We start from the raw sequence: 23,356 nt of genomic DNA, 5'->3' as shown, positions 1-23,356 counted from the left end.
AACTATAAATGCCAATCTTGTCTTGCTGTTTTTGTCACCTATAGGATTTTTACAATGAGGAATTTACATGGGATTTCAAAAACTTACTACATCTCTCTGTACATACATATATATATGTATAATTATTATTTTTAGTCCTTATTTTAGGTTTGGCTCTAATATACTTTATGTTCTTCTATCTATAGTGAATCTATTGTTTTCAGTAGCAGGCTGATTTGTCTTTTTGATAAGCCCTGTGGAGATTTGATTATTCCAATAAAAATTCATTCACTTGGAAACCCACCCTCCAGCTGTTTACTCCCAGAGTCCCTGAACTACACTAATAGTAGATTTGGACGCATTGAACAATATTGAACAATGGAAAGGCAGGCTTGGAAAAGAAGTATTTTTACCAATCTTTCATGGGGTAAAGTTGTTATGGAAGAGGTTTTGTGCCAACCTGGCACAAAATCTTTATCAGAGAATATGGTTTAACGTTTCTCACTTCATTAATAAGCTAGTAATCTTTCTGTAATCATGCCTCAGCCAAACTCTAAGCTAACCTCTGGCCTTAGAAGCCTATTGAGTCTTCCTTGCTCCTGGTTGTTTTTCTATGTTGTTTGATAGCCTGAGGCTTGTTTTCTAAATGGAATGTGGATGGACTTATTTAGGCAGAGCCACCTTCTAACCAGGAGATCAGACCAAAGCTAGGCCGACTCCCTATAAAATAATTGAATCCTAGTTTACTGTTATCATTAACTGCCTATTATAGATCTCTTAGTATGAGAACCCTAACTTTGCATTTTCAGAGGGAGATTTGGAGTGGACAGAATTTGTAAGTGTAAAAGGGGTAAGCAGGCAATTTGGTGCTAGAGGCGAGAATTTAAAATTAAATGAAATTTCTGCCTGAATCCACTTGATTTTTTGAAAAATATCATTCCAACTTGTTTGGCTTGTCTTTTCCTTTTGGCAGGTCCTGTTAGCCTGAGCACACCAGCTCAGCTTGTGGCCCCCTCTGTTGTAGTAAAGGGCACTCTTTCTGTCACCTCCTCCGAACTCTATTTTGAGGTGGATGAAGAAGACCCTAACTTCAAGAAAATTGACCCCAAGGTGAGGAATGGGTTTCATTTTATGGAATTTTTTTTTTTTTTAATGATGGGAAAGTGTGTGTGTGTGTGTGTGTGTGTGTGTGTGTGTGTGTGTGTGTGTGTGTGTGTGGCTGCTGTTGGGTAGGACTGACATTAATAAACTATGATAGAAATAGTTTGAATTTCTTGATGAATTGCTTCTGCCTATATGCAAGGCAACTATCTCTTTTAGCTTATGATTCCCTTACCAGCTAGTTAGATTATTGAAGTTCATTTAGATTCAAAAACAATTTCCATTTAATTGCATTTATCATTAGCTCATTCAGGGATTGGGGGAGAACCTCAGGGAATATCGTCTATAAAATATATTTTGCCTCAAAGGGTCCGGGTGAATTAAGCTACAAAATTCAGTGAGATCGAGAGTGGAATTATTTTGTTTAGCCTTTATATTTTTCTGGATATAATACCAATATATCACTCTCCTTGCTTTGTCCTCCTGACTTACTACTCTGACATGCATGCAAGCATGGCTTGTATGTGCGAGATACCTCTTTTTCCCATTACCTGTAGTCAATTTTACAAGGTATTACATAAATTCCTATTCTTAAATGAAAATGTAATTTCCCCTTTAAAATGTATTTCTGATTACTTTTCAGACCTTGGCAGCTTTATTTTACTAAGAGACATTTGTGGCCTAGCCATAAAGCCAAAATTAGGTTTATTTCATGAAAGTGAATGGTAGAATTTGTTCTGTCTCTTTTAAAATTAGCAAAATAAGCAACCTGTAGAAAGAGAAGAGATTTTTAAAAAAATGGAGTAATTTCTTTTACAGGCTGTTAGCTAGTGTGTGTGTGTGTGTGTGTGTGTGTGTGTGTGTGTGTGTCCACACACACGTAATTGTTTTCTGAGTTTATTGGTAGGAAATTCTTTGATTTGGGAATCATGTGAATTATTAAATTTTAGTGACTTAGAAGTATTTCAAAGTCATTCATAATGAAAATGTTATAATTTTATGAAAAACTTTACAAACAAATCATATCTTGTCTTATGCATGTTTTTAGCACTTGGGTTCAGCATTGCTGCTTTTATTAAGACTGGACTTGGTAGACTATGTGAAAGGAAGTCTATGCTGAAACTGATTGTTTTTTGAGTTTAAGAATGTAGCTAATCCAATGTAGAGAAAACTTTAATTCTGAAATTATATCAGCTAGAAAAATTTTCTACTTTGTTGTATGGCTGAAATGTCTGAAAATGTATTTTAGTTTCTTTAGGAAAGGAAGGTAACCAAAATTACTCAAACTCTCTAATTTATGGTAATTTGTGAGTTAGGCCGAAATTTAATTCAGAATACTATTTATTCTATTATGCTTTTAGACATACGTGGCTTAAAATCTAAAATGTGATTTGTTTTAAACATATCTAATGAATTGTCCTCGTTATTAAAACCCCTGCCAATCTTTGTGATTAGGATCTTTGAAGTTATTGACTCCTTTTGGGGAAAGTTATAACTTCTGTTTCTGTCTGATCTTATTCTGTACAGCATCATTAAATTAATTTTTTTCCCTGCTGCTTGTGCAATACAGGATCTTTGAGCCTAGACACAGAAATGGTCTGTACTGCTGCAACCTGCCTAATGTTACAGAAATCAAAACTTTTGCTAATTTATATTCTCAAAAATTTTTCAGCCCATTATTGGAAGAATTTTTGATTTTGTATAGACGTTGGTGTTTAAGGTATTTTGTAAATGAGGACACTGGAGTGTTTTTCTTTTTTTGTTGGTGATACCTGCATTAAATTAAATAAGGATGGAAAAAAAGATATTGAATTGGGGAATTTTTATTTCTCCTTGTCAAGACTTAAAACTTTTTCTCTGGGATAGTTGGAGGGAGATACGTGTCTAATGCTTTAAATACTTTTGTGAGTGAAAAAACGGTCATTTAAAAATGTCATTTATATCTTTTAAACTAAACACTGTGCCCTTAAGTAATTTCTTTGTAAATGTAAGCACCTACTACTTGCTTTGAAATTGTTCTTAAAAAAATCAGAACATTTTCCCTAGAGAATAAGTTCATTTGTATTATTCAAAAAATTAGTATATTTGTCTGAACCAGTTAGTGTTACAGTGAGTTTATTCTACATCTGCAGGAAGAGAGACCTGAAAAAGATATAGTATAGGTTGAAAGAGTAGAGATGATTTCAGAACTGATAAGATCACAGTTTATATTTCTAACTCAGACCTATTTTTACTACGGAATTTTTACCTAGGAATCTTAAAACTTAAGCCTGTTTTATCAAGTGAACTAGGCACCAGAGCTCTGAGTAGCTCCCTTGTTTTTCATCCACCTCTGCTATCCTGCTGCTCATCCCTCCATACACTGCCTCCCCCACTCAGACTTCTTCCTCTGATCTTTAAAATTGCTTTTTAGAACATTTTTCTTTGTATCTCTCATTCCTGGATTTTCCCAGTAGGTTAAAAAAGTGGGCTAATTCAAAGAATAAATTTTAAATATTAAAGGGTAACATCTGACATGGATTCGGTACCTGTGCCTCTCATTAACATATGTAATGGAGGATAGTTACCTCCAGCATAAAGAAGAGGAACCAGTTCCTTTGGGATGCTTTCAGTTTTACTAATTATTTTATTTTTGTAATCAGATATTTCCTTATATTAAAAAGGAACGTTTGTTGAAGTTGAAACGTTGAAATGAATACACTGGATTGTTACCTTAGAAAAGCAGAAAAAGGAGGAACATACTTTTCTTATATTTAATTTTTCTTTGGTTATAAAATAGTATTAAAACCTTTTTTATTTAAATTGAGTATAAGCTACTTCTGAATAATTCTGGGACTTTGATTAAAAATGATCATAGTTACAGCATTTATAACTAGCCATTTAAAAACTTGAAGTAATTTATACATCTGGATTGTTCGTATCACCATTTGCTGGGGAAAAGGAATATGGCTATATCCATTTTATCCTCTTTTAATGTGACTGATTTAATTGTTAAGTTTTATTATTTAAAACTTGAAGAGGACAAATGATTGAAGGATGAGTATAACTCATTGTGTTAACTATTCAGAAAAGGTCCATAAATGTTTCTTTTATAATTCAGACTCAGAGTGCATTTTTTTTTAGATTATGGCATGAGAGAGCAAATATCTTAATTTTTAATGTGAAAAAACTTTTCTTGTAAAAATTAGGATCAAAATCAGTTCTTCCATACAAAATCTGTTCTTTCAAGTGTGAAATAAGATTTTACTTTTAGTCTTAAAATCTACAGAACAAACATATATTATAGTTGTGTAAAATTAATATTTTCTCTTTTCTAAAGATTTTGGTGGGAACTTGAATCGTTAAATCTACAAAATGTGCTGCATTTGTAAATTTTACAAACTAGAGTTAAAATGGAAGCTTCTTGCATTCCTCAAGTTCACATCTTTATATTGTAAATAATAAATTGTGATCTCACCTTCCTTCATTTAAGAACAATCCACAAACAGTCATTTACAATGTAAAGTAGTATTTTTATTACTGTTTTCAACAAGACTGCTTAGGGTGAGGGAAGAGGTGCGGGGGAGGAAGGGGCACATCTGACATTGGCACTGAGATACATTTAACATCAGCAAAACTTTGTTTAAAAGAGAAATTTTACATATAATTAAATACTTTTTTTTCACTTGGTGACAACATTCAGGCAACCCAAAACAAATTGGAGAGAGAGACAGAGAGACAGAGACAGAGAATGAAGAGGGGGAGAGAAGGAAAAGGGAGAAACTACTATATTTTGATTGAAAATGTACCTTGGGTTTCATTTTGTTGTGGCAAAGCCCGATTGCTTCTGTTGTGTGACCTTTTAAATTCACATTGTTTGGAAGAGAAGGATCACTTTTGTGCAAGAATGTGATTTTGTGTGTTCGGTTGGTTTGCTCTCCTTTTGTTTGCTTGTTAATTAAGGAAGTCTTCTGCCAGGTTCCCGTTTCTCTTAGGTGGCTTACATAAAAGTCTGTGTCTGGAGTTTCCGCTGTTTGTCGCCGAGTTGTGTGTTGTGTGTTTGAGAGCATTCCTGTTTGTGTCGCTTTTCAAGCAGTCCCCAGCACCCTATAGTTTGTCCAGGCTTTTGGGATTGGTGAGAATTTCCCTGGCCAACCTCCAGGTCTGCTTGGCAGCGCTCTCCAGGGCCGAGTGGGGCTTGCCCTGGAAAAGGTCGAGGTTGGGCAGAAAGTAGTGAGGGCAGCGGCGGCACTGCAGGCAGGAGATGAGCTGCAGCAGGATGCCGTTGAGACGATCTCCGAGGCACGCCTCGTCCCAGTCCGTTTCCCGCGGGTGCTTCTCGCACTCGTACAGCAGCAGCGTCTTCATGTGGTAGTTATTGAGCGGCTGGCCAGGCAGCTCCAGGTGGCGGTCCCGCAGCGTCTTCAGCACCGAGAGACACTTGTTTCGGCAGCCGCCCATCAGCAGGCGGTTCTCAGCCTCTCCGAACTGCAGCACCCAGGCGTCGCTCTCCGCAGAGCTCTGCTTGCCGGTCAGCGAGTAGCACTCCTTAGAGAGCAAGTTGAACCCTTCGGCCTTGACCTCCGCCACCCGATTGGGGCCGGGCCAGGGGATGTGGGGCATAGGCCACTGTGCAGCACTGCGAGGCCAGATACCGGTGCACTTGAACGCCGGAGTGATTTGCACCACGTAGCGCTCCCTGATGCGCAACTTGACCTCGCTGGTATCCGCGATCATCTTGACCACATCCCGGTAGCTGCACTTGTCCACCGCCTGAGCCACCAGCGTCTGGAAACGTGAGCGGATCTTGCGCGCCGAGAGGTAGCCGGACGCTGTGATGAACTCGACCCAGAGAGACATGCTCCGCTTCCGCCCATCGCTCAGTTTGAGCACTGCGCAGCCGGGCAGTGAGCCGTCGTCCACGAAGTTGAAGACGCCCATCTGGTTTAGGTAGAGCACCACCTCGAATTCTGTGGGCGAGATGACCTCCAGCCCCTCGTAGCGGGCATCGATCTCGCTCAGGGAGCTGATGAAGCGAGGCTCCTGCACCTCCACTTCCTTTAGCACGTCCGAGACCACCTTACAGACCTCTCGGATGGTCTTGGCGATGGCCGCCTTGCGCGCTTGGCAGCGCTCAGTGTAGTATTTATTGAGCTGGTAAACCAGCTTGGCCTGAGCGGCGATCATGTTGGGGCACAGGTCCGGGCTGTACACCGGCGTCTCGCAGTACGTTGAGGGATCCAAGGCTCACGTGCTGGTGGTGGCCCTGCGGCTTGCGAAAGAGGCGCTGCGCTCCCCTAAGCCCCACTTTCACTCTTGTTTCCACCTGGGCTGCCCGGCTGATGCTTCAGCCGTCTAGCTCTTTCCTTCCCCTCTTTTGAAAGCTTTTTTCTTCTCCAGAAAATAAGGAAAAAAGGAAAAAAAAAAGGATGATCTTTGAAAAAGAAAAGTACCTGCTGGGACTTTATTGCTTTCTCTTGATATGTGAAATAAAGATGTGCCTGCGGGCGAGATGAAGGGGAGGGGGGTGGGGAGACAGGGTGAGAGAGAAAAATTCAGGTTACCAAGAGGTTAGGCTTAGGCGTCTGCAGCGGAGATGGCCCAGGAATCTGGAAATGAGGTCTTTTAAATGCCAAAGTAAATTTAAAAATAAAAGCGAAACATTCAGTGTTTCATTCTTAAACTTCTCTCCCACGCTGGTAGCACTTCTTTATTCAGATTAGGTGAGTGCTTTTCTCCTCACCCTCCCCCAGATGGAAGGTGAAGGGTGTAATTAATGTCCAGAGAGCGGCGAAGTGCAACTCAGTCCGCAGCACACTCAGAGGTTTGCAGATGCCCCGCACTCTCAGCGTGTAGGTCTGGTCTCTTCTCAGGGGGTCCTCTTGTAGCGGTTTTCCTCTTTTCCTACTGGAGGCGTTGTTTGGACTGGGTTGGTTTGTTTGCAGTGCGTTCTTCTTGTCTTTCTCTAGGTGCAAACCGCTGGAAGTTGTTTGATACTCATTTCTGCTTCGTAATTTATAATTTTGGCCGTCACAAAATCTATTTTAGTGTGACGAAGTCGTTGCTTGCGTTGCATCTGGGGTTTAGTTATAACGATTCGAGGGTTTTTCTTCTCCTCCCCCTTTAGGTTGCTTGTGCAGATTCCACTTTCTGAGTCGCCTCTCCCTCCGATGTCTCTCTTTCCCTCTCCCTCCTAATCTCTCTTCCTCTCTCTCCCCCTCCCTTCCTTTCTCTCCCTTCCTTTCTCTTTCCCTCTTTCTCTCACCCCACCCCCCAGCACCTCTCTCTCTCTCTCTCTCTCTCTCTCTCTCTCTCTCTCTCTCTCTCTCTCTCTCTCTCTCTCTCTCTCTCTCTCTCCTGCTGTTTCCTGGAGTTATTTAGTTTATGAATGGTCCTGGGCCATCATGAGGGGGGTGGAGCTTCAGTTCCTACAATCGCTGTTGGAGCTGTCAGTGCTTTAGCCAATCCGAGAGAGAAGACAGGCATGCTTGGCAAACGGTAGCAGCCACCGCTGCACTTGATAAAGAAAGGGGGTAAAGAGAGAAGTAAGAAAATAGGAGGAGATAGTAGAAGTCAAATGCTCACACACATTTTGCAGCCCCCTCTTCTTTATCCTCCTCTCTTATCAATTGCAAGGAAGAAAAAGAGAGTGTATAGAGAAGGGACTTCTTGGAGATGGCTGGAATGACTCAAGGGAGAGTAGCAGTGGTTCAGAAAGGTTCACTTTTTGTTTTTCTATCAACATTGTGAAGAAGGTGCAAAAGCTAACAAAATTACTTTCGCTTAAAGGCAAATGGGAGGAGGAAGGGAAATCTGGGAAAGGACCTAAATTTTTCTAGATTTTTTCCTTAGGCAAAATCTTCCTCCCTTTTCTTCCCCTCCCCTCCCATTGTTGCTAAGAGCCAGAGCAATTGCTGTATATGTGTGCCAGTTGGGGGGTGGGGGGAGTGGACATGGGGTGAGAGTTTATAATCGTAAATCTCTTTTCAGTAATTTCCATATGCTGTTGAAAAATGAGGCAGGACAAAAATGGTACAAGCACCTTGTTTGATAATTATTTCATAATTAAGATTCAGATATATTTAATGTTATTTATTGTTACAAGGAGTAAATTGTTATCAGAGAGAAAATATGTTTAAGTTGTGAGAAATGGTGCAGATTTATATATGGTAAAATTTTGTTGGATATACTTTTTAAATAAGCCACTAAAATTATTTTAAACTTAATAAAAATGAAGGGAAGTAAATATGAACCTGATTTAAAGTTTTCTTAAAATGTTAATGTTGTAAATCTAATTTTGAGTATATTTTCAGGCAGTAGAGAATTTCATTTGTAAACTCATTTTATTTTCATAATTGACTCTTGCTTTTAAAAGACTTCACTGCTGCAAAAATCTATAACTATCCTGTTATTGATTACACAGATGGCTTCACTCCTCCCTTGGCATTTCAGTGAAACTCATGCATGTGCTTTTAGTATAAGTATTATACTTTCGAGCTGTACCATGGTAGCCTTTAGGTACTTTTGGTTGAAAGAGCTGTAACAGTGTTTCTGATTTGCTTAGAATTTATGTTTGAACCTCAGGTGTGTGGATTCTGAATCTTTTTAAGACAAATCAAGTAGATGGGAATGTTTTTAGTTAGAGTTTGGACGTTATGTACTCCGATAATGCTGTAACAAAGAAAATCTATAAGCCGGTTGTGCGAAGACTTCATTTTGCAAAACCTGGTATGCGGCTTTTGCAAAACCCCGTGGGAAGGCTTGACTTGCTGTCTTAAGGCTGAACCAGATGAACCTGAATTCAGTTGCATAGGGAAAGTTTGTTTCATCAGGTACTTGATGGCAGACGCTTGGACCTCCTTGGTTCGTTCTTACACATCTGGTGCGGACTACTGGTATCTTGTCACCCCTTCAGTCTCGTAGCGACATGTCTCTTCCTAAAGAACTTTGTCCTTTTTTCCTTCTTTTCATCAAGTCGGCATTGTTACCAGGGATGTCTTCAGTGGCCAGGAGTTGAGACGAACAGTCGCGTCCGCGGGACTCCGGGGCGCAGAGCTTTAGTGACTTCTCGGGAGTCTCAGCGGCGCCGGCGGCCGCGGGCTCCGGCGGGCTACGGCGTGCGTGCGTGCGGCTGGCGTCGGACCCCGGGCGGCAGGAGGATGTACGCGAGCCGGCGCCTTCAGGGTCCGCGCGTGTGGGACGCCCAGGCTCTGCCGGCACCCCGGCGATTGGCCACGAGGCCACAGTGGCGCTCTGGGAACTGTTACTGGCAGGAGGGGCACTTTGCGGCGGGGAGTGGTGTGAACGCCAGAAGAGGATCCCGCGCGGCTTCTCCCGAGGGCAGTTACTGGGCGGAGACTGGTGGCGGGGTGAGAGGGTGAGGAGCTTCCTTCTCCCTGCCCCGACCCTCGCCCCCGGTTGGAGCCGCTGAGGCCTCGCGCGTGGACCGGCCGGGCCCGCGACGCCCCAGGGAGTGTTTGCAGAAGGCCCCGGGCTGACGGCGTCATCCCTCCTCCGCGCTCCCGCGCCCGCGGGCAGGCGCCCAGCACCCAGCGCCCTCTGTCCGCACGCCCTTCTCGCGTGGGGCGGCCCCGGCCGCGCGGGTCTTGGCGCCACCACTCGCCCGGCACCCCACTCCTCCTCTCCTCCCTGCTCTGTCGGCACGACCAAGCTTCGCCCCACCCTTGTCCCCTCGCTTCTCCACTTTTAGGTACTGAGGCCGAGGGAATGATAAAATGTTACAAATGTTTTGATTTAAAAACAATTCATTACCAATTTACCCTGTCCAAGGTAGATGCTCTAGTAAATAATAAATCAGTTAAACAAAGGCGACTTTAATTTATTGCCGTGGTACTAATTAGAAACATCATTTGAGCAATAAACTTAAACACTTCCAGCAAATAATGCTCCCTCTTGCTTGTTCCCTTCCTTCCCCTCCCCCACCCCAACTCACTCTGGCTGCCTCTGCTCTAAGAGCTGCTTCAGCTGTGTGTTTGCGGATCCGCTCTTCCTCTGGTTGAATAATTGAAGGGGGAAACGGTATCCGAGGAGGCTGTAATTGAAGAGCCCCTGTCACCTCTGCTTTTATGTATGTTAGTATAGAAGTCCATCAGCAGCTCCTTGATGGTGTATTAAAACGGAGTGGCAGCCCCTTCTGCAGGAGATACCGTATTCTATTAAAGGAGACCAAGTGAGAGAAAGAAACTCTAGAGGCTAAAAGCCACTTCAAGTCTTCAGACCGATTGATCTGTATTCTCTTGTTATAATCCGTCTCATCATACTTGAGTTAATGAGGCAAAAGAGGGGGAGCGAAATCTGATGGTCCTTGACAAATTCATTAGGGAGGCTGCAGGACATTTTATTTGACTGTTAAACATCTTGTTTGTTTGGTTTAGGCAGTGCCAACATCAGCATGCTTCTGCCCAGACCTATCATGTTGGTCTGACTACAGACATTACTGAAAAGAGAAAGAGGACATTCAGGGTGTGATTTGAATATTTTGTTTTGGATTTCATGAAGCCCGTAACCTTCAGACTTCTCTAGGATTTACCTTCACCATCCTTACACTTAGGAACATTTATGAAAATTTAGATGATGATAGTGAGGTGGGCATGTTTTTAGTTACTATAAACTATGTATGTTTAAACTTTAGTCGGAAAAGTTCCCATTTCCTTAAAAAATTGAGTCAAGTTACAGAAATTACTGTGCTAGTTTTTGAAAAATATGAATGTTTAAGCTCCAGAAGAGTAGCCAGATCATACATTAGATCCTATCTTTACTTGATCGTGGTTAAATAAACTTTTAATTATTAATTGAATTTCCTTTTTCAGTGAAACACTTATGGGTACAGAAACTTGGAAATCAAAATGTTAACTATTTATACAAATATGATGTTTTTGAAAGAAAATGTGTGTATTTTAATTTGAATGCCTTTTTATATTTAAAATTAGAAGCAGAACCAGGTACTTTATGAATGGTGCTAAAATAATGTGATGAGTTGACAGGATACTTAAAAAACTGAAAATATTTCTAATTGAAGAATAATGGGCAACTAAGTTAGAATGCTAATCTTGTAATATTTTATTCTAGGATAATAACACAGTACTTGATTTTTTCAGTTTCTCCATTTATGATACTTTCTTGCATAGAGAATTCAGTCATATTTTCTTTCAGCAATTGACTTAAACATCCTCAGCTTAAGTGATTTGAGAAAGAACCCTGTCTTCCATTTACAGGCAAACAGTATGAGAGAAAAAAGAAAACTAATGCTCTTTGCCTGTCATTTTTATACATTCTTGCACTGCTGATGAAGCTTGAACTGCTGCAGGGAATGTATGGATTTGAAAAGAAATGATTCAGTAGTTCATGTTGTGTTTCTCAGAAGCAAAACCAAACGAATGGCTGCAGTCAGTGCTTCTGTACATCTGACAGTTATAATCCCGTTTACATTTCCAGAGAATACAAAATGCTTAAACTGTTTTATTTTTTGCTGATCTTTACTTAGAAATGTGCTTACTGAGTTAAACTTCAGTGCAGTTTTTACTTTATCATATCACTGGGACTTAAAAGATCCATTAATGATCTGTAGAAATGGCATACAGTATTTCAATAATCTTTCCTAAAGAGTATACAGATTTTAGATTATATGATTTTGTTTTCCAGGAAAATATTTTAGAATTATTAAAAAAATAATCAGGTTATTGACTTAAAAAAATCAACTCTCTGAAGGATTTATACTTTTTGGAAAACAAAAGACCACATGTTTACCTGTATATATTCTTATCCTGTAAAATCTAACTTTAAAATATCTGTACAGTTGCTAAATGTTTGGTTCTTATATGCTTAATCATTCAATATATTTATAAAAATATTTTTTAAGAAAAAAATTCTTTTTAGGGGGTCAAGATGTAAAAGGGGCAATAAATAACGATTAAATTCTCTGAATTTAAAAACGATTCCAGTAAAAACAAGAAGAAAAATAAATAACCCAAACACAATTTGTTAGTGTATTAGTTGATGAAATTTTATTGAAGTAATTATATTAAACTATCTGTAAGAAGCTTTAACAGCACCAACTGTCAGGATTATACTATGCACATTGTATTAAAAGTCAGAGTAAAGCTGCATTCTCTTCCATTCTCTGTCAAATGATCTAATTTTCCAAATCTCCTAAGTATCATAGAAATTGTTTATAAGCTATTGATAATTATTATTCTGGAATCAATCAGGAGAATAATCAGTAATAGAATGTTTTCTTTGAGCAGTTCACCATAGTGCTTGTTAATTTTAAATGGTCAATCATGCTGCTAAAACAAGTTGTTTTTTTAATTTCTTTCACAAAATAGCTTTAAAAAAAACCTGAAAAAACCCCAAACCTTGTAATCACTTTGATTGGTAACCCAAGGGTATTGTCATTTGAACAGTTTGAACTTAATGTTCTGTAAGGTCAAAGCAATGGCTTTAACTTTGCATTACTAAGCCTCAAACTGTACTGAAAAATAAATGCTTTTATGTACTTTTGAATATTGTTTTGTGGGATTAAGTTTGTTTGGGTTACCTTGGATAATGTATTTGATTAGTGATATTTACACCTATTAAACTTTTACAAGTCTAATTCTTGTATAATTTAGTAGGATGAGAATATTGAAAGTACAATAGATGTTTGTTTTTTCCCCAAGTTTAGTACTCAGCTGTGTATGAGTACATTATTAAGCTATACATAATATCATCAAAATGGACAGTGATAGAGCAAAGAACTTGTACTCAGGAGAATGGAAGTGAGCAGCTTTTAGCCTGACTGAAATGTAAATACTCTTGTATTACTGAGCTAGGATATACAGTGTTAAGACAATCTGAGTTAATTCGGCAAGTATTTTTCATTGAATTTACTATATTTTCATTTATGTCTTTTGACTTTACCAAGAAACATTTAGCTTTTTCTCATTTTAGAGAAACACAGTTTTGAGTTGTAGCAGTCACATTCCTTTATTTCTATAAGACAGTTGAACAGTTCTGAAAAGTTAAATAAGATTCTACCTTTCTGTCTTCTTTCCTTCCTTTTTAACAATTTTAACTTATTAATATACTGTGAGGTATATATTATATTTTTTCTGTTTAATAACTTTGGCTTTCATGACTCACTATAATTTTCAACAAATGAAAGGGTGCTTTTAGTAGAAGCCAGTTCTTAACTATTTACGGTATGATTGTGTAATTAGTGGATTATTATTTGTGTCTCCTCCACCTTTGAGAAACAAATTTTACTGGTCTTTAATATCACTTCCACAAAATAGACAGAAAATCAGGATTATTGATGTTAAACTTGATGCTAAATAAATCAAGGCTCTTGATTTCAATTTCATTCATTTCCATTCGGAACATTGAATTTTACGCTTTAAAGAAGATGTGATATCCTTAGTTTAATAAGATAATACTACTGATTCACATGTAGGATATGTTTCTTGGGATTTCAGAGTCATTCCCACTCCCATTTCCACTTGCCTTTGCCATCAGTGCCAGACATTTACAAAACAGATGATTGAGATTTGGGGTGTAGATTATGCCTGTACTGAGCCGTACTTAGTTCAAAATATAAGACTTGGTGTTACGTTCTATATTTCTTTCAGGCCATACGAGACATTTCGTGGGCCTATGTTTAAAATTATCGGTTAAGCATATCGTAGGTAAGTTTTTGTTACACTTCAGGAAAACTAGCCCTTTTAAACATCTTAGTTTCTCTTGAAATATACAGGTCTGCAGCACTCCATCTATAATATTATTAGTAGTAGTAATTTTGCATCAATCTTCTGCTAAGATTACAGGAAATTTTTAATAAGCTTGTGTTATTTTTAATGAAAATGTTAAAAAAAATCTAGCTTGTTCCTTCCTTTAAACATTGTGAATTAGCGTAAAAGTGATGTGCTGAGAGGTTTCTCTGATTCCTGGTAGTGGTTGAATAACAACAACAAAAATCCTTCATTGGCTCTAATCTACGTATAGAAGACATCTGTGTAGTATAAATGAAATAATATTTGATGATCTAAGGAATGGAAACTTTTCCTTTAACCATGTGAAATAAAGCTAGGATATAAAACAGCTGTCTTGGCCTATGTATATCAAGGTTCTGCCAGTCTGTTTCTTTTCTGAGTTTTCCCTTTCTCTCTTCCCTTGTTATCTTTGGATCCTAAAGAGTCACTCTCTTATTTTCTGACTGGTTTTGTCTGTAGATGAAACCTGGGTTAGTAGGTTTAAATCAGCCAAGATAGAGTGAAAAATCTTTGATCTATGGCTATGACTGTTTCCAAATGATTTGCTTGCTGGGACCAGACACTGTCCATGCCCTTTCACTTTGCTATCAGATAGGTGCACACAAAGGACCTGAAAGGCTACCAGATGCACAGTTAATCATCATATTAGATAAGTAAAGGGTTCCAACCATACTTAATTAGATCTTCTATTTCTAATAGTTATTTGTTCTATAGTACCTTGTTGGTTAAATGCTCTACAAATCTAATCTTTTCTTCAAATTAGTTAAAACTTTCTATAAATTGTAGCATCAATTTAAAACAAATGATACAAAGCTATGTATTTTTTTAAATATAAGTTCCTTGCTGTCACATAGCTTACCTGCATAGATAAGATAAAGAAAGGGAGACAGTATGATAGTATTAAAGAGCATTAGTCTAGGGGATAAAAAGCCCTGAATTTTTATCCTAGCTTGGCTACAAACCCTGTGAGTGACCTTGATCAAGTCACTATCTCCACTCACTATTTTCTCAATTGTTAAATGGGGGGATAGATGAAGAGTTTTTTCTACCTCTTCTAGATAGACAAAAATCTGTAATTTCCTACCCTAACATGATTAAAGTCCTTTTTTATATCTTTATTCATTGATTTTAAATCAGAAACCTTTCTGCACACATTTAGAATTTCAGTGCTGTTCTAATATATGCATATGAAAGTTTTCAACGTGAAAAAAATCACAGAAAGAATAAGCTTACAGATCGTTATATTCCATATTTTAGACTTAAGGGAAAAAATGCAAATTATAGATTGGAGACAGTTGTGAGGGACAACCCATTAGCAAGTTGGAATAGATTCTAAAAGTATACTAATTATTCTTTGATAGGAGTTGGATCATAAAAATATGAAAATGAAACAGGCTGTGTATTCTTGTATATTCAGCAGAACCGTATGTGTTTAAAGGTGTACGCAAGGTTGGCAGGTGTTTTTTTTTTTTTTTTTCCTCAAATTGTTGAATTGTCTTTCAATGTTTCTGATATTTTCACTAAGGTTAGCTATTCTGTAAATATTAGTTCGTGGAGCCAAATAAAGTTCAAGTTCATAATTAACTTAAAAAATTTTTTTTAAAAATGGAAAGTTCAGCCTTCTCTTTAGAGAAATGACACTGCTTTAAGCAACTGTAACATTACCGTATTCATGTTGTGTTAAAACATAGACCCAAGCAGGGAAATGTTTTTCAAAACATGAGTCACTAAAGTAAGTTTTATACTACTTTCTCATGCTTTTCACTTGTTTTCATCAGAAGACCTGACAAGCATAAAAGTGTTAACATCTTTTATTTTACAGATGTTCTTAGTTTTCCCTCAAACTGTAAAAGATGCTGTATCAGAGTAGCATGGTAGGAAGTAATTTCAACACCTCCTTTCACTTATGCGATAACTTATTATTTGTCTGAGCTTGTGGATATTTTTGGAGGGAGGGAAGTGAGACAGGAAAAGACAACATATTGAGATCTAATTGTTCTCATTTTGAGATATAGATCAATCAGGCTGTCTGCTGTATTATAAATTCTCTCTAAAATACCTTTTCAGTGGGCATAGTTGAGTTATTTTACTTCTATATTGTGTTCTTTGGAAGTCTGTCGTCAATGCAGTAGGCGTGCCAGGTGACCACCGAGAGAGTTGTTGATGGACACTCGGTGGGTTTGCAGAGTGCAAACCTAAAAGACTAAGAGATGCGAAAGGCATTGCTATTTGTGAATTTATGTTTTATCTCACTTCCCTTGAAAATTTATGAGTAGCGTGGCTTAAGGGTGCTGGAGTTGTGTGTTCCAGGGCTTGCCCCTACTGATAACACCCTTGTTGGCGTGAAAGTGCAATGCAAATTATGACAGTTACAACCTTCTGTTTTGTTTAACTTGTCAGTAGATTTCCTGGCTCAGTGCTGAGGGCAATGGTGTGTTCAGCTAGTCCATATTCACCTAAACTTAAAAGGTCAGGTTTCTACAGGCAAGCCTAGTCAAAGCCTAATTGATGAGGAGGGCAGAGAGACAGAATTTACTGTTCTGTTGGCTAGTTTCATATCGTTAGGTTGTCCTGAAAGCATCAGGCAGTCACAGCCCCTTTCATGTAAGTGCTGACCCTAGACAGGAGCTGACAATCAAAGGAGGCAGCCACAGGAACCAGTGCAAGTAGGCTATTGATTTTTCAGTTAGGTCTAAGTAGTTTGTAGTATGGGTAATGGGTGACAGAGGCAGGTATGTCATTATCAATGAGCTCCAGAACAGTAGCGACAACCCTCTCTCATATTTCCTTCAGCACTGACAGTATGCATCCAGGGCTGGTCAATAAATCGCCCAACCCTTAACTGACAAGTGACTTGGAGGTTTAGGTTGAGGGGTGGAAGTTATAGAGCTAAACTTCTCTACTTGAACACATACTGGATCTAGCAATAGAGTCAGTAACTGTATTGTTGTAAGTTTTTGAAGTTTTCATTTGGAAAAGTCAGTGCAACTATGAAAATCAGAGTTTACTTTTAAGCTTTTGAGAATTTAAGAAGAGTGTTTACTTAGTTAAGAAGTAAAGAAATGGGCTAATCATTTGTAAAGATACTCTGCAAGCATAATTAAGCTAGGTTATTACTGTATGGTTTCGCTTTTAATTTAGACTAGATCTTTATTTAATCACGATATCTCTGAACTTATAAAAGTTTAGCAGTTAGAAATTCTCTTAAAATCCTTTATAATTCCTAATCTCTTCTTAAATGTTTTAACTGCAGACTAATTTTAAGTAGGAAAAAACTTGAACCATTTGTAAATGTTAGGTATTAGCCATTAACCAGTTACTATTTGACCTTCAAATTCGTTTTATATTACTTTCCAAAATAAAATAGTCAGGAATTGAACATTTAATGATTAAAGTTTGATGAATTATGGTTGCTTCTGAATTTTAAAAAGCAATGAGGCTGACTTGTTTTAAAAGCCTTTCATATGGATATTTGCATTTAAAGGTAGATGTAGTTTGTATTCACATAAGCACAAAAGTGTAACAGGTTTTGATTAAAAGTAACATGTTCTGAAAGGGATATAAAATAATTGAGAAATATTTTAAATTTAAACCAATCTCTATTTTGTTACAAAATATAAGTAATATAAAGAGAAGATAGTATTTATAACTAGAAGTGGGAGTTCGGGTTGTACCAGGATCCTTGCAAACTATCACATGCTTACATTTTTTGAAAACTTTAAACAAATTGAAATAAAACAGAAAAGTAAATGTTTTTTAAAACTTCCTTAAATAACTTATCGCTATGATATCTTGTTTAACACTGTGATATTGTACAGAACCAGAGTTTAAGTCTGTAGTATCATCTAGCCGTGGGGTAGCCTGCCTGACCACATGAATCATTTTCATTTGTCCAATACAACTGAAAATACCACACACACCCCCTTTTTTCTTTAACAACAGCAGGTTAATGCATACAGAGGGTATGGATGCTTCAATATTTTCTTAAGTTTGCAGTGACATGTCTGTGTGAATACCCATCTTCCTTCTTAAGAAATGAGAGAATGCACATTTGAAATGTAGTGAAAGATGGCTACTATGGAAATGTGATAGTCTTAGTTTTTTAAAGACGCTTTGGGATTATGTAATTAATATTTAGAGAAATTTTATTCAAATCTTTTGCTTTAGTCACCTTTTGAGGCTTATAGATTCTTAAAGCAAGATTCCTTTTAGAGTCAGTGTTTTCCCCCTGTTTATTAATCATTCACTTAATCTGTGTTTTTCTGTTGGATTAGATAAAATATTTAGCTGGGAATCTTGTAATCTTTATATTGTTAGCTATATTATAGGTGCAGCTTCTTCTGCTGTATTTGAAGTCTTTCCTGAATACAGTGTTTTTTTCAGGAATAAAAAAAGAAAAGCTGAAGAAAGGGGGACAAATTAAATTTTCATGAAAGAAAATCCTAATCAGTAGTGACAGTGTAAGAGAAAGATGATTGCCACTTGGTCATTGTGGAGAGGCACTTAGATTTGGTGTCAGTGCTTCTGTTAATGATGACTAATGTCTTTCTCGGAGCAAGTGCATGCTCCAACATACTGCTACAGCCAGAGAGAGGGCTCCGCAATAGACACCACTCAGCAAAAGCATTAGGTGTCCTAAAACAAAGGCTTTTTAATGCAATCAGTTTGACAGTCTCTATTATTAGAAAAATGCAAACATAATTCTAAGGCATTTATCAGCACACTTTAAGCTGTTTTGTGTCCAGTACTAAGAGATATTATTTTAAAATTGAACAATATTAATAAGATGTGCTCCCTACTTTGTTACAGGAATGGGGGCATATATTGCCGTTGCATAAAATCACTTGTGTTTAAGAAAAGTTTTAAGAAGAGACAAACATGCAGCAGATTTTTTTTTCATACTGCATTGCTGTATCCTGAATAAATGCTTTATAGTTACAAAAAGAGAATGAATGACTCAAAAGATCTTTTTAGATCTTTTAATCTTAAATATACTGCTTACAAAAAGATGACATGTGTTATTTCTTCAGTTTTCCCCCAAAGTGTAAGACCTTTCAGAAGGGCATTTGCAATGCTTGTCATATTTTTTCATATACATCTTATTGGCCTGACGTGTCTTGAGAACCATGAGAACACAGATGTCATTGCATTCAGACAACACTAATTACTCTGGGATTTTTGCAGCCTCAGTGCCTGCATGTAACTGTCGACTATGATTGTTCGTGCAGCCTACAGTGGGGACGTTTTGCACATGAAAATAGTGAGACACAAAAATTGTAAGACAGGTCTTTTAGTCCCCTATTGTTCTCCAGTAGAACTTGGAAGAAAAAAATTCCTGACACATCAATTTCATTCAGTATTTTGCATTTGAACCATGTTTTACCAACATCTTCCTTTCTAAAGTAAGAGTGTTATGCTTTAGTGTTCAGTGAAATCTATTATCCATCTGTTCTTTAACCTTCTTGTACAGTCTTCTACATTATTTTGTCTTCAAGCTTCATGGGAAATTTCTTTATGCAGCTTATAGTTTGAGAGGAGCACTAATTGTGATATGAGTCTTTCCAAAGTGACAGTGCAAAACAATAAATATGTATGATGTGTTCTTCTGGTGTGCAATTTAATGTTTAATGAGAAGCTGCAGCAAATATGGTTAGTCTCAATGTCGGTAAGTCCAATCATCTTATGCTTTTAACACAGGTCAGTTCTTTTCTTTGTTTAATTTTCTCTGTAACGTTCTGGATTTCAGTTGATGATTCATGGTGTTTAGGTGGTTTCAAAGTATCAGAGGTCAAATGGTGGTCACATCTGGGCCCTCACTACTAAATGTGAAGACCAAATATATGTTTTGATAAAAAAGCATAATCTGTGATTGAAAATAAAAAACTCCAGTAATGTAACTTCATATGCTGATGAAGCAGAAATTGAAGCAGCTTGATCAAAGATGTATGATGAGATAAAACTGCAGTCTCTGCTGTACAGTTATAGTAATTATGACTAATGAACCATCCAGTCTGGATGAAATGGCATGCCCACAGGGACTGTGTCCAATCAGTTGTGACTTATGCAAACTGAACAAACCATTGTGATGGGGTTCCATATTCTATATCATAAGAAGTATACTCTTCATTATTAGTGTAACTTTTGTTAGGGTAATGTAAAGTCATTGGAAGTTATCTAAATTTTGTTAAATATAGATTATAATTCTTTTTCTCTTTCATATACTTATTTAAAATTAAACACATTTATTTTGTGTTTGTGACCTCTGGTTTACCTCTCCTTTCCTAAACACACTTAAGTCACTAACACAATTCTGTGACTTCCTACTTGTTCTTCTATTGTGCTACTCTTGAACACCCCCTCTGTTTTAGAGCTCTTGTTTACTTTTGTCAGGAATTATTGTTCACTAACTGGATATTGGAGAGATACTTTTACAATAATAGTAAGACGCATGAGGCAGTTACTGTGTGTAAGCACTTTTCTAAGTGCTTATGTTATGTTAACATAACATAGGTTATATTAACCTATGTTAACTCAAAAATCCTTTCTTACAACCCTTTGAGGTAGTTGCTATATATATATTACCACCATTTTACAGATGAAGAAACTGAGACGCGGGAAGGTTGAAATTTGCCCAAGGTTACATGCTCTTATTAATGTTGGATTATCTTGAGGAAGTTAGTTATATTCTTCTGACCCTAATGTATTTCTAAATTATTCTCACTTTCCCTTTTCCCACCCTGGATTAATTTTTTGTTGTTACTGGTTTTCTGGCAACTGACAAAACTGCTAGGGTATTTTAAATCTGAGGGCTCATGTGCAGTTCTAGCATAAGTTTTTCAGGTCCCTAAACTCAAGTTATATTCAGGTCCCTAAACTTCCTCGCTTGGTATGTTTTAAGTGACTAGCGCTCTCAGGATGGAGTTTAGGAGTGGGTGCTTTTGATATGAATGTATATCTAAAATGTAATAAATGTATCAATTGGTACACTCTTGAAATTGTAAAACCTTTAAGTTGTAGTGAGAATACAGCATACTCACTTAAAAGAAAATAAGTAATGCTGGGAAAATAAGTTTGGTTGGTTTTCTTCTGAGATTATCTACCCAGAAGTTTTTCTCATCAAACCAGACATAGTCGTCGTCTTAATGATTTCTTATTCCTGGCACCTTACACACTACGGGCTAGCTAGTAGGTATTCAATAACTATTGGCAGAAAGGAGGGAAAAAAGGAAAGAAGGGGAACTTTACAGTGATTCAGTAATTCAGTGATTCTGTCGAATACCTGCTTTAATTCTAGTTTCCTTGACAGGTTTTTACTTATAGGAATAGAATAAAACAGACTGTCGTTATGTCATTATTCTTTAAAATCTTTAAAATGCTACCTAATCAACTTTGTTTCCCACTGACCCTCAGTCTGAAATCTTTGTCTTTTCAGGCTGACTTCCTTGCATTTATCATGTAATGCTCTACAGAGAGCTTTCTTTGAACTGATATTCTAGTTACCATCAATCTCAGTTTAGTATGTTTTCATTTTGTTGTCTCCTTTTACCAATGTGAAAAGTTATTGAAAGGCAGGTATCATCTTATTTATTTCTTAGCATTACATGACTAGATACATAGTACCTGCTCAATAAATACCTGTAGATTGATTGATAATTTTGGTGCCCTCCTCTTTCTAATACGTTTCTTCCCATCACCAAAGTCAAATTTTCAATGTGAGATTTCTAGAGGTGACGTTTTGAAAGTCTTTAAAAAACTCAATTGAAATGAGATTTAAACAAGAACTATATTGAGCCCTTTTTCTGTGCCACGCACTATACTAAGCACTTTAATTATCTTAATCCTATCAAGAAATGTATAATGAGTTATATCCTTTTATTATCCCTAACTGTATAGAAAGCAAGGCACAGAGAGATTAAGTAACTGGATTAATTCTAAAGCCCGGAAGTAGCAAAACATGACTTGCAAACATGGTGAGAGTTTATTTTAAAGCAATCAACATATTTTTGTTATCCTGTCAATGCCATGCTCTTTTTGTTTTTTTAATGTCCTTTCTGCAGTTGTCTACAATGGTTTCTCAACTTCTGCTTCTCAACAACTTAAATGATATACATTGCACACCTACTTATCCTGGCCTTCTCAAGATACTCCAAAGCCCTTTTCTTTCTCAATCAGAAGATGAGAATAACTTGCTGTACAGTACTTTAAAATGTTGTGACATAATCAGATAATGCAGAGAGAGGTAAAGAGATCCCAGTCTCATGTTTTTTTGTTTGTTTGTTTTGCTTTGCTTTTTTTTTTACTCTGTATTGGAGTATAATTGCTTTACAATGGTGTGTTAGTTTCTGCCTTATAACAAAGTGAATCAGTTATACATATACATATGTTCCCATATCTCCTCCCTCTTGCGTCTTCCTCCCTCCAACCCTCCCTATCCCACCCATCCAGGTGGTCACAAAGCACAGAGCTGATCTCCCTGTGCTATGCGGCTGCTTCCCACTAGCTAGCTGTTTTACGGTTGGTAGTGTATATATGTCCATGCCACTCTCTCACTTTGTCACAGCTTACCCTTCCTCTTCCCCATATCCTCAAGTCCATTCTCTAGTAGGTCTGTGTCTTTATTCCCATCTTACCCCTAGGGTCTTCATGACATTTTTTTTTCTTAGATTCCATATATGTGTGTTAGCATACAGTATTTGTCTTTCTCTTTCTGACTGACTTCACTCTGTATGACAGACTCTAGGTCCATCCACCTCACTACAGATAACTCAATTTTGTTTCTTTTTATGGCTGAGTAATACTCCATTGTATATATGTGCCACATCTTCTTTATCCATTCATCCGATGATGGACACTTAGGTTGTTTCCATCTTCTGGCTATGGTAAATAGAGCTGCAATGAACATTTTGGTACATGACTCCTTTTGAACTATGGTTTTCTCAGGGTATATGCCCAGTAGTGGGATTGCTGGGTCATATGGTAGTTCTATTTGTAGTTTTTCAAGGAACCTCCAAACTGTTCTCCATAGTGGCTGTATCAATTTACATTTCCATCAGCAGTGCAAGAGTGTTCCCTTTTCTCCACACCCTCTCCAGCATTTATTGTTTCTAGATTTTTTGATGATGGCCATTCTGACCGGTGTGAGATGATATCTCATTGTAGTTTTGATTTGCATTTTTCTAATGATTAATGATGTTGAGCATTCTTTCATGTGTTTGTTGGCAATCTGTATATCTTCTTTGGAGAAATCTCTGTTTAGGTCTTCTGGCCATTTTTGGATTGGGTTGTTTGTTTTTTTGTTGTTAAGCTGCATGAGCTGCTTGTAAATTTTGGAGATTGATCCTTTGTCAGTTGCTTCATTAGCAAATATATTCTCCCATTCTGAGGGTTGTCTTTTGGTCTTGTTTATGGTTTCCTTTGCTGTGCAAAAGCTTTGAAGTTTCATTAGGTCCCATTTGTTTATTGTTGTTTTTATTTCCATTTCTCTAGGAGGTGGGTCAGAAAGGATCTTGCTGTGATTTATGTCATAGAGT

The 23,356-nt window shown here is 37.5% G+C and overlaps 2 protein-coding genes across 6 annotated transcripts in view; one reads left to right on the top strand and one right to left on the bottom strand.

Annotated features, from left to right (window-relative positions):
- Positions 1 to 23,356, top strand: part of LRBA (LPS responsive beige-like anchor protein) — a 730,232-nt gene that overhangs the window by 425,698 nt on the left and 281,178 nt on the right. For 4 of the 5 annotated variants that reach the window (XM_060147738.1, XM_060147737.1, XM_060147734.1 and 1 more), the window contains one exon: positions 953 to 1,089. In XM_060147738.1, coding sequence (XP_060003721.1) covers positions 953 to 1,089 — 137 coding nt within the window. Of the gene's footprint in view, positions 1 to 952; positions 1,090 to 21,927; positions 22,066 to 23,356 lie in introns of those variants that run through there. The other variant, XM_060147736.1, reaches the window with a different exon arrangement.
- Positions 4,613 to 7,156, bottom strand: MAB21L2 (mab-21 like 2). Its single transcript, XM_060147141.1, has one exon. The coding sequence runs from the start codon at positions 6,244 to 6,246 to the stop codon at positions 5,167 to 5,169; it is 1,080 nt and encodes a 359-aa protein (XP_060003124.1). The 5' UTR covers positions 6,247 to 7,156; the 3' UTR covers positions 4,613 to 5,166.

The sequence above is a fragment of the Lagenorhynchus albirostris genome, chromosome 4 (assembly GCF_949774975.1).
Source record: "Lagenorhynchus albirostris chromosome 4, mLagAlb1.1, whole genome shotgun sequence".
NCBI classification, from domain to species: domain Eukaryota; kingdom Metazoa; phylum Chordata; class Mammalia; order Artiodactyla; family Delphinidae; genus Lagenorhynchus; species Lagenorhynchus albirostris.
This window is presented reverse-complemented; position numbering and strand designations above follow the sequence as displayed.